At 41.8% G+C, this 12,400-nt stretch overlaps 1 protein-coding gene across 1 annotated transcript in view; it reads right to left on the bottom strand.

Annotated features, from left to right (window-relative positions):
- The window catches only part of LOC145361428 (vimentin-like), a 39,545-nt gene extending 28,613 nt beyond the window's left edge, over positions 1-10,932 (bottom strand). Inside the window, exon 1 of the mRNA XM_080217178.1 lies at positions 10,380-10,932. Coding sequence (XP_080073304.1) covers positions 10,380-10,885 — 506 coding nt within the window. The 5' untranslated portion in view covers positions 10,886-10,932. The remainder of the gene's footprint in view (positions 1-10,379) is intronic.
- Positions 10,933-12,400: the final 1,468 nt, after the last annotated feature.

Raw genomic sequence — 12,400 nt, 5'->3', positions numbered from 1 at the left:
CAATGTCCAAATGCTTCTCAGACTTGCTATTATTCTTTGCAACATTATAAGCCTCCTCTTTTAATCTAAAACTATCTTCAAGCTGCTTAACAAGTCATGGAACATTCTGTGGCAACACAAAGGATAGATGACTCAATAATTGACAGATTTTGAAATGATATAGATACCAGATACTGGCATCAATAGTTTGGAGTTTAATGCAGAAAAGTGTGAGGTGATTCACTTTGGAAAGAGTAACAGGATTACAGAATATAGGGCAAATGGAAGGACTCTCGGTAGTGTCGACGAGCAGAGAGATCTCAGTGTACGTGTGCATAGATCCCTGAAAGATGGCACCCAGGTTGATAAGGTTGTTAAAAAGGTGTACGATGTGTTAGCTTTTATAGGTAGAGGGATTGAGTTTCGGAGCCGTGAGATCGTGTTGCAACTGTACAAAACTCTGGTGCGGCCGCACTTGACAGTATTGCGTACAGTTCTGGTCGCTGCATTATAAGAAAGATGTGGAAGCACTGGAAAGGGTGCAGAGGAGGTTTACCAGGATGTTGCCTGGTATGGTGGGAAGGTCTTATGAGGAAAGGCTGAGGGACTTGAGGTTGTTTTCGTTAGAGAGAAGGTTAAGAGGCGACCTAACTGAGGCATACAAGATGATCAGAGGATTAGATAGGGTGGACAGTGAGAGCCTTTTTCCTCGGATGGTGATGGCTAACATGAGGGGGCATAGCTTTAAATTGAGGGGTGATAGTTATAGGACAGATGTCAGAGGTAGGTTCTTTCTCAGAGGGTAGTAAGGGCGTGGAATGCCCTGCCTGCAGCAGTTGTGGACTCGCCAACTTTAAGGGTGTTCAAATGGTCAGTGGATAGGCATATGGATAACATTGGAATAGTTCAGGTCAGAGGGTCATTAGATTGGTTCCACTGGTCGGCGCAACATTGAGGGCTGAAGGGCCTGTACTGCGCTGTAATGTTCTATGTTCTTCATGTAATTTCAGCTGGGTCCAATGTTTCCATACACCTTTCCCTCTTATGTCTAGACAGGCACTGGTGTCTCCACTAATTGTAACTTCATATGGCCCATTCCATTTTGGTGCAAACCCTGGTTTTTCGGGTAATGTTGTTACTAGGATGCGACTTCCCACTGTTGGGACGTCAGGGAGCATTTCAAGCTCTCTCTGTGCGTCTCTTTCTTCCTGGTTATCTTTTACTAATTTGTGCATCCCTTTTAGTTGGCCACTTAGTTCTAAAATATATCTTCTGATTTTATCTTTCAGTGAACCTACATCGGTCCCACCTGTTATAATGCTTTCAGGTAATTGCATCACCCGTCCTGTCATCAGTTCATAAGGGGTTAATCGGTTGTCCGGTCTGTGGTAGCTCTTAGCCTCATTAATGTAGTGGGCAATACTTTTGTCCATGTTTTTCCCAATGTTTGTATGGCTTTAGCCAATGCATTCTTAAGTATTCTATTCATGTGTTCCACCATTCCCTATCTATCCACTTTCTCTACTGTTCTAAGGTCTGAGAAGCGTCCCAGCCATCCCTTTGCATCTTCTTTATTAACGCTCGTCCGTCTGTTATGGACACTTCAATAAGAGATCCTGCAGATCCTCTCTTAACCTCTTTGTCTGCTATCTCGCAGATTTCACTACTTCTGGTCACTATTGCCTCCTTGGCAACGTGTTTTAGGCACCGTACAGCCACGATTACTTCCTAGTAATATGTGCTCTCTACCATAGGGACTCCCAGACACTATTACTACTCTAGCACCGTGTTTCACTACCCTCTCAGGGTTTCAATTTATGCTCACGGCTCCACTATCACCGCCTCAACAACGTGTTTCTCCACTGGATTCCAGATCTAGGTCAGAGTGATCAGCTCCTTTTCTGCACCGCTTTACAACATTGACAGTTCAATACCCAACTGTACAAACTTTCATGCAAACAGGTGGCAACTCTGCGTTTGTTCACCACTACAGAGTTTGATGTTAACCAACCTTTGCAACTTGTGTTTCACAAACCTAAGTGTGCTTGGTGCCTCTACGCCCACTTCAGGGTCTTGACCCTCGTGTGGGGGATTTCCCTCTTAACAACCGGTCTAACGCTGCGTGTTTGAGACAGGCACTTCCTTTCCTCTAGTCGGTCAGCACAAGTAACAGTTACTTATCACTATGCCATCAGCAGTTAGTACTTATCTCTATAATACCATAAAATACCCCTTAATTTTCACCCCTTTTAAACTGTTATTATTGACCTTGTCTGACTCCCACAGATTCAGTGATCTCCACCCCGGCTTTCCGATCGTGGACAAACTTACCAGCAATGAGATCCTTGCTGACTACGCCAATTGTTGTGGGAAATTTACCACTTCGGAGTCAGACTTGGAGTTTCAACAAAACAGTTTTATTTCGGACAAAGCTTTGGGGGAAAGCATTGCTACTCCACAGTACTTGGCAACTAACTTCTCAACTACATAATGGTAGTTTTAGACAATATGGACATTAGCCGTTATCACATCGTTACAATTTGAGTAGGCAGATACGGACCGACAGTTATCACATCATTGCAAGCAGACAGGTACGGGCATGGACAGTTAACACATCATTGTACATAGAATGGATACATTTATGCAGTTACGTCCTCTATCAATGACTGGTTTTGATACATACATTTATGTATTTATGTCCCCATCAGTGGCTGATCTCATTACATTTATACATTTATGTCTCATTCAGTGGCTGATCTTATTGTCAAACTCACTGTTCTGGGTCTGCTCTTATCTCAAGTCTTAAAGTGCCCCAGGTCTGACTAGTTTCCTGCAACAATTCAGGCATTCAGGCAATTCAGACACCACAGGTTTTAACTCTTTGTGTAGCTATCTGTGCCCAAAGCCAGTGCCTTTTAATGTCCCTTCCCAGAGTCCATTTTGTGTGCCAGGTAACCATTTTGTGTCCATCACTTTAATTTTACCATAACAGAAGGTTGTAAACAAAGTAGTTGACATAGAGTTAAAGGTACGAGACGAAGGCAGGAATATTTTCACTTTACATTTTATTGACCTGGCAACCAGGTTTAGTCTTTTTACAATGAAACTTAGCAAGATCCAAATAATTATTATCAACAGAATTATGGACTCCTGGCCACCAGTGAAGCTTTTGATGATAACAGAGGGGAATTTGACAATTATGAGTTCAGGAACATGTGAAAATCTGAACGTCATGGTCATACATATCATAACAAAGGACTCTGAGAAAGGAGTGATGCATTGGTCAATTAAATACTGCATAAAGCTTCAGCTGATCAACCACATATGCAGTTCATGTAAATAATTCACTCCAGATGATTTGAGGGTATATCAATTACTTTATGGGCAAAATTGCAAATTGCCTCCTGTGCTGTGTGATAGTCTACTTCTCTACACGATACAATGAGGGTGATCTTACCATCTCACCCTGTCGGCCGATGGGCGGGTGAAGCAGTAAGATCACAAGAGGACCGCAAAATTGGGTTCACACCCCATTTCTCCTCTCTCGCAATCTTATTGGCACTGGATAGCCGACGGGATCACCTTCACGCCCAAAAAGCAGCCCCATGTGCCCTGGACATACTCTTTTCCTCTTTCTTCCATCAGGAAAAAGATACAAAAGTCTGAAAACACATACCAACTGACTCAAGAACAGCTTCTTCCCTGCTGCCATCAGACTTCTGAATGGTCCTATCACATATTAAACTGATATTTCTCTTCACCCTATCGGTAACTGCAACACCATGTTCTGCACCCTTTCCCTTCTTTCTCCCCTATGTACTCTATGAATGGCATGTTTTGTCCATATAGCATTCAAAAAACAATACTTTTCACCATATCCCAATCCCATAATAAATAAAAACACACTCCACAGAAAGTATGTGTGAGGAGATTTATTAACGTTGCTGGCTTGAAGCAAATGCTGGAGAGAAAGGAAAGCTTTAAAATTAAATGTGTGGATGCAAGTTACTGTCTGATTGTTTTCTAAAAAGAAATGCAATTACAAAGAAATTGGTAGGTGTCTGAATGGACGTCAGAATGGAATGGAACACTTTGTATAGAATTGGAAACATTTGATTTGAAATTTTGGTTGGACACATCGGGTGGACCACTCTGCCCCTCCCGGTATACTTCGTGGTGGCAGAAGGCAATGTGACTTATGGTCCCGCTATTGCAAAGAAGTTTCTCATGAACATACCTCTCGCTGCCGGGAAATCTATGCAGAGGTGCATCGTTGGCAGGATGGTAAGATCTTGCCAACACGATGGCAGCAAGGTTTTGGCAATCAACTCTGATTTTTACTTGAAGAGAGGAAATGGAATCTGTTAATGGTGTATTTATTGTGTTTAATTGATGGACTGTATTGCTAAAAACCATGTAATAGTCTTAGTGAGGCCTGTCTTCCATCACCAATGACCCGTTTATTTACAGGGGTCAGAGAACACTGTCCTACAGCTACAGAATGCAGATCAGTCCTGAATCTACTAACTGCCGACCTGAGTGGAACCAGCTTATTTTAAACCCCTTACTGCTCCTTCCCTATTGGTGAGCCTCCACTTGCCTAATAGAGGAACTCATATTCAACGTCGTCCATGGGAGATCTATTGATGATCCCCATGATCATCATAACATCTTGAAACTGTGGTTTGTGAATATATATTTATAATGTGTAACTTGTGATGTTTTGTCTTCACTCACATAATGGTGAAAGGATTAGACAAATGGTCTCCCTCGTTTTGTGCTTTCTCGTGAGTTGTGTGGCAATGGATTTCACCATGGATATTGTACAATCACCACTGCAGAAATATTATAAGTTTAGATTTCAAAATGTTGTGAAAAGACATTTCCGGGTAAAGCATTGCAAAAATTATACTGCAACAACGTTCCCTACTTCAGAAATTTGTGATCTAATTGTGCATATCACATTCATTGGTTTAATCCTAGAACCCTACAATGGGTTGACAGGGAGGAGGGGAAAACAGTGATATATAAAATATGTATTTAAGGGAAATATTTATTCTGCTCCTTTTGCTGAGCTGTGAAGTAACTAGTGGAGGAAATATAATTAAATATTCAGTTTGCTGAGAAGGGGAGTGTAGACTGCTGCCATGTGTTCTACAGAGAGGGATAAATAAGAACATAAGAAATAGGAGCAGGAGTAGGCCATCCAGCCCTTCGAGCCTGCCCCGCCATTCAATAAGATCATGGCTGATCTGTCGCTGCTCAGTTCCACTTTCCCGCCCTCTCCCCATAACCCTTAATCCCCTCTCCTATCAAAAACCCATCAACCCGCGTCTTAAAAATATTTAGCGAGGCAGCCTCCACTACTTCAACGGGCAGAGAATTCCAGATAAATGAAATGTACTGTTCACTCTCGCTATTCCTTCTTCAAATTCATTAATGGAATGTGGGTGTCGCTGTCTAGATCAACATTTATTACCCATCCCAGATGCCCTTGAGAAGGTGGTGCTGAGCTGTCTTTTTGAACTGCTGCAGTTCCTAAGGTGTGGGTACACCCGCAGAGCTGTTCAGGAGGGAGTTCTCGGATTTTGATCCAGTGATAGTGAAGCGATGGTGAAATATTTCCATGTTGGGGTGGTGAATGACTTGGAGGGGATCTACAGATATCCCAGGTATCTGCTGCTCTTGTCCTTCTAGGTGGTAGTGGTTTTTGGTTTGGAAGGCGCTGCCTAACGAACCTCGGTGAGTTCCAGCAGTGCATCTTTTAAATAGTACACATAGCTGCCACAGTTCATTGGTGGTGGAGGAATTGAATGTTTGTGGAAGGGGTAGGAATCAAGCAGGCTACTTTGTCCTGGATGGTGTCAAGCTTCTTGAGTGTTGTTGGAGTTGCTTCAGGAAGTGTGACCCAGGCAAGTGGAGAATATTGCATTACACTCCTAACTTGTGCCCTGTAGATGGTGGATAGGCTTTGGGAAGTCAGGAGGTGCATCATTTGAGGCAGGGCTCCTAACTTTTGACCTTCTCTGGTAGCCACAGTATTTATATGCCTCGTACAGTTCAATTTCTGGTCAATGGTAACCCAGAATGTCGATAGTGGAGGATTCAGTGATGGTAATGTCATTGAATTTCAATGGGCAATGGTTATATCCTCTCTTGTTGGAGATGGTAATTGTCTGGCACTTATGTGGCATGAATGTTACTTGCCATGTGTCAGCCCAGGCCTGGATATTGTCCAAGTCTTGCTGCATTTGGCCATGGATTCCTTCTGTGTTTGAGGAATCATGAATGATATTGAACATGGTGCAAGCATTGATGAACATCCTCACCTCTGACCTGATGATGGGAGGAAAATCATTGATGATGCAGTTGAAGGTGGATACTACCCTAGGAATTCCATCAGTGATGTCCTGGAGCTGAGATGATTGATCTCCTACCACCACAACCATCATACTTTGTGCCAGATATGACTCCTACCAGTAGAGGGTTTTCCTCACTGAAACCCATTGACTCCAGTTTTACTGGGGTTCCTTAATGCTATACTCAATCAGATGCTGCCTTAATATCAACGGCAGTCATTCTCACTTCAACTCACAGTCTCCATCCAAAGTACATTCTGCATGTTTGTCACCTTCAGTACTTCTTCCAAGTACTGTTCAACATGGAGTAGTACAGATCCATCAGTTGAAGTGGAATGGTGTATGGTAATCAACAGGTGGTTTATTTGCACATGTTTGATCTGGTGCCATGAGACTTCATGGGATCCAGCGTCGGTGCTGAGGACTCCCAAGGCAACTCCTTCCCGTCTCTATACCACTGTGCCATCACCTGCTGGTGACACAGGACATACCCAAGAATGAGGATAGCAGTGTTTGGAACATTATCTGTAGAGTATGATTCAGGAAGTGTGACTAAGTCAGGCAGTTGCTTGACTAGTCTGTCAGACAGCTCTCCCAATTTTGGCACAAGCCCCTGATGTTAGTAAGGAGGATTGTGCAAGGTCCACAGCTTTGCTGCTGTTGTTTCTGTCCAGTTTTAATCCCTTTTGTTCCATTTGTAGCAAGCGAATATAACTGAGTGGCTTGTTAGGCCATGTCAGAGGACATTTAAGAGTCATCCACATTGCTGTGGGTCTGGAGTCACGTGTAGGTCAGACCGGGTAAGGACGGCAGATGTCCTTCCCAAAAGAGCATTTGTGATGGGTTTTTATGACAATCAATAATGGTTATCATTGGACTTATTAATTCCAGATATTTTATTGAGTTTTTAAATTCCACTATTCACCGTGATGATTCGAACCCAGGTCCACCAGAAAGTGTCTGGATTACTGGTCAAGTGACAATGCTACTGTGCCACTAGCTCCCTAATACATTATAGTAACATTATTGAAGGGTATTCTGAACTGTATCAAAGTTCTGCAGAAGGTGGAGGGTATGAGGGAGGAGAAAATGACATCTCTATACAACATAACAACTCCAGCCCAGAATGCTTGAGACTTAGTTATGGATTTCAGAAATTTCTGGATTATAGAATGACATTAGAATGGCTAACCACAAATGTGGAACCAGAAAACATCACAGAAATATAAATATTTACTTGAACCATAAATCAGAGATAAAACATTATGAAGAGATTGTTTAATTTATCCACATACTGCATTTTCCATGTTTCTGTTCCCAAACGCCTATTCCATGAATATGTCAAAACATTTCTGGACTACAGGTGTTTCCAAACAATAGATTTCCCAAGTGGAGTGGCTACAATGTAACATTGGCAACTTCCAAAATCTCTCTTCTAGCATGGATGGGAAATATCAATTCTTTCCTCGGCCTCAAGTCTTCCAGCAACCTGAACCTGGGGGTTCTCTGGCAACTCATTTCTGACAACTCTTATTCCAGAACTCTGGAAATTCAAGAGTCCACAAAGGAAAACAACTTATTTTAAGGAATACATTCCTACTCTAACTGATTTTTAAAGCATGTCTTGTTTAAAATCAGCACGGAACGAGACCTCTTTCAACATTGGTCTGATTTTGGTTGGTGAATTTTCATGTTGGTTTAAAGCTTAGCAACTGCAGCCAATTGCAGGGCATTTTAATTTCCAGGCTCATTATCATCTGACTGGTGGGTTTCCCACTCAATTTGCTGAACTGTCCTGGATACCACTTTCACTGGGTCAGCTGGAGGCCAATGATCTGAGATCGGTTGAACGGTTAAGCTGTTCTTTAATATTGGATGAAGGAAGCAGTGAACGAGGCAATGAGAATTAGTAGCATTAAAAATTCATTGTCAATTTTTGGATGCAGCAGTTGTTATCAGCAATCTGACATTGACCATTCCTGTTGAGGACTGCAATATGCAAACTTCATGCTGCTTCCTCATTTAAATGATTTCTGCTTTTGGCTGAATGCAATCACAAAAGGGTTGGTAAAAGCATGTAAGGCTAGCATGTGCTCCATCTAGTCCAAAGCTCTTAAAGACAGCCTGAATTAAAGGACAGTGCCTGTCAGAAGGAAATGAAGCCATACAGCAGAAAGGGCACTGAGGTATACAGATGTAGAAATGGGGGCTTTAGTCATGGAGCTGAATAGGAAGAGAGAGGCCATGTTTCTGTTGGAAGGCGAGGAGTTCCTCTTAGAACACCCCCTAAAAGAATGGGGAGCAGATGATCAGGAAAGAAAATTCCACAGGCAGGACTTTTCTTGTATGCTTCTGACCCCCATCAGGTTCAAATGTGGGTCAGGAGCCCATAATGTGTGGGAAATAGTCATGTGATTTTCCTTGGTGCATTTGGCCAATGAATGGCCAAAGGGTGGGCTTGCTGTCCAATGAAGGCAAGTAGGCGGGCTCTCCAAGCTTGACAGCAATCAGAGGCCTCCATACTGAAAACTGATGGATGATTTGGCAATCAAGTAAGGGGAGGGGCTTCAAAGAGGAGGCGTCCTCTTCAAATTTTTTAAATTTAAAATTTAAAAATGGCCTTTGCAGCTGGGCCACCACCCAAGGTGTCAAAGAACCCAAGATAATGGCATTAATCTGTGAGGTGATTCAGTCACTGGCTACACAACATTTCTCATTTTTATTCCAGCAATATGATTGTCGAGGGGTCTGAGCAGTCACTATTTTGGATTTAATTTTATTTTGACCAGAATAATTTTTATAAGAATGTAGATTAAAGATGTTTGAAACTAAGGCGGTTTTGCAGGTACAGGCACAGTAGGGAGCATCCCAGCCTCTGAACCAGAAGTTCTGGGTTCAAGTCTCACTCCAGGTCTTTATGGTCAAGCAAGCTGCGTTGATAACATAGCCAAACAGGTTGCATGTCAACGTGTTAAATCTTTCAATGGCCCCAATACAGGCAGCAAGAACAGGAGAGATTCCTGAAGGTTAGCCATGTATGTGATGGAAAGAAATTGGAAACTCTAGCATCACTATACATAGCTCCAGGCTACAACATTCATGTAAATGTGCATATTGCTATAGCAACTCAGACTCCTAGAGAGGCCAGCTGGCTGAATGGTGGTGTGAATTAGATTGATGTTGACAACATGAGATTTGATCCCCATTCTGGCTGGGTGGACCAGAGACTTACCTCTGTAGAAATCCTACATTGCAGAAGGAGGCCATTCGGCCCATTAAGTTGTACTGACTCTCTGTAACAGCAGCATTCTTAGACCCGCCTCCCCTGTCCTTGTACTTTTCCCATGGCTAATCCATCTAACCTATACGTCTTTGGAGTCCTTGCCCTACCTGTGGTAGAGGTAATGGCTTTGGAGTTAAACCTATCTTTAGGCAAAGAACTTAAGCAGGAGAAAACTAACAGCAAATAGATTGTCAGGTAAATCTAATTCAATAAGCTGTATCAATATCATTTACTGGAGAAAAATTATAACAGAATAACTCAGAAATGGCCATTATCATTTAATTCATGTAAATTAGTAGAATATTGAACAAGATTTTCTCAGTCTATTATAACATCCTGCTTCCAATAGATATTTTAACATATACTGTTCAGAACGTCAGCTTAACAAGACAACTGTGATGTATTCATTCTAGCTTTTAAAATTTAGTCTGGATCAGACAGGACAACAAAATGAATTTCCCTGGATGAGATCACAGAGTTTTTTCGGCAGAAAAAATAAGTAGATGGTTAAGTTTATGAAGTATTTGAAGTTGACGAGAAATTCTCATCAATAAAACTGTCATTCTTTTTTATCAGGTTGAAATGGAAAGAAAATCATTTCTATCTTACCTGCTCCTCTCCACTGCACCACTCTGAAAACACACACACACACACACACACACACACACACACACACACACACACACACACACACACACACACACACACACACACACACACACACAATTGAAAAGGGAAAGGAATAAGAAAAAACATACTTGACTTTGAGTTTGTGAACATCGTCCAACAAATTGTCTCTTTCAACTTCAATTCTGGCTTTATCCTTAGAGATCTGATCCACCTCTTGGCGCAATTTCTTAAGCTCCTGTTCATAGACAGAGCCAAATTTGGAATTGCCTTTGCCTTTCAAGTCTTGCAGTTCAGCATTAAGCATCTTGTTTTGTTGCTCCATAGACCTCACCTTCTCAATGTAGTTTGCAAAGCGGTCGTTCAGTTGAATTAGTTTTTCTTTCTCATCTGTGCGGCTGATTTTGAATTCATCACTTGCGGCATCCAGTAGAGAAAAATCTAATGGGTCATCTTCAGCTGACATTGTGCCAGGAGCACTCTTGCTCAGCCAAGCTGAGGCAGTAGATGGTGTAGAGAAGATCATTGATTTTGTGAAGGAGCGATGAATTGGTAAGGAATAGGCAGATTGTGTACCTGATTTTGACCGTATAGTCAATCTGCGGAATGATGATTTGGAATCCGAGCGGTAAGACATTATATATGTATAAATTTTGCAGGGTTCTTTGAGAACACAAGCTCCTACTCAATAGCACAGAGCTGGTCCGAAGTATTGCTTGCAATTTATTAGTGAGGTGACAGACTTCTCCAAAAATGGTTTATGATTATGAGGTGACAGCTAATGGTATGACTGACATTGCAACTAACCAACCAAGAGATGATAATGATTCTTAGCAACCATTCGTCGGAGATCATTTAGATAATCATTGTGGTTAAGAGTTGGAAAGTTCGTTGGTATGCCAAATGTTCAATTTTGTGAAGTGGTGACACAGAAGTTCGTTACCTATTGCGTTACTTCCACTTCAGTTTTTATCAGACTTCCTGTACAGGATTTCACAAGTCAGTCATTTGCATTCAAATTATTCAAACATAGAAAACAAATTGGTCAAAACTTTATGTTCGAAGTAACTTACTCATCAACAAAAATAAATATTAGTCATTATTCAGAACAAGTATTGTTGATTCCCCACAGCCTTTCTCCAAATTGTACCTGAAAAGATAATGCAATTGGAGGCAAAAATGAACATTAATTATTTATTGCCATTTTGCTCCTGACTAATAACAATTTCATCTACAGATGCACTGCAGGGACAAATATGTCCCAGAAAATGTTGCCACTACTGGACATTGAACTGGCGTTGAGGTGCTATTTGTCTTAAAGGATAGGCTGATATTATCAAAAATAGACTGTAATCTGCTTCTGCAATTATTACATTACGTTAGTAGTGATAGAGGCTGTGATCAGTACAGTGCCTATACATTAAAGCCTATTTGCAGATATTTAAAGAAACAGTTAGAACTTATTATCATAGTTCCTCAGTAAATTTACCTAGTTCTTCTCTGAGTCAATCACAAGGGGTAAGAAATAGGATTACCCCTGAAAACAGGTGGCTCTTTAGCTCAGACTGTTTCCTTCTGCTGCAGGTACCATGTTTAATTTGTGCTGCTTGCTTTTTTTCTTGATCTTTGCTGTACATTAGCTGCACACATCTGTAGGAAGCCTACAAAAACAAAAAATGCTGGAAGATCTCAGCAGCTCCAACAGCATCTGTAGGGAGAGATTAGAGCCACTGTTTTGAGTCTAGATGACCCTTCGTCAGACCCGGCAGCAGATGCTGTCAGACCTGTTGAGATTTTCCAGCATTTTCTGTTTTTATTTCAGATTCCAGCGTCTGCAGAATTTTCTTTTTTTCATTCTTGGTACATGAGCATTGCTGGCTGGCCAGCATTTATTGTCCATCCCTAGTTGCCCTTGAGAAGGTTGTGGCGAGCTGCCTTCTTGAGTTGTTGCAGCCTATGTTCTGTGGGTTGACCCACAATGCCATTCAGAAGGGAATTCCAGGATTTTAAACCAGTGACTGCGAAGGATCAGCAATGTATTTCCAAGTCAAGATGGGGAGTGGCTTGGAAGGGGAATGGCAGGTGGTGGTGTTCCCATTTATCTTCTGCCCTTGTCCTTCTAGATGGAAGTGGTTGTGGGTTTGGAAGGTGC

This window comes from Carcharhinus amblyrhynchos, chromosome 2, assembly GCF_965287045.1.
Source record: "Carcharhinus amblyrhynchos chromosome 2, sCarAmb.v2.hapA, whole genome shotgun sequence".
In the NCBI taxonomy this organism is placed as follows: Eukaryota; Metazoa; Chordata; class Chondrichthyes; order Carcharhiniformes; family Carcharhinidae; genus Carcharhinus; species Carcharhinus amblyrhynchos.
This window is presented reverse-complemented; position numbering and strand designations above follow the sequence as displayed.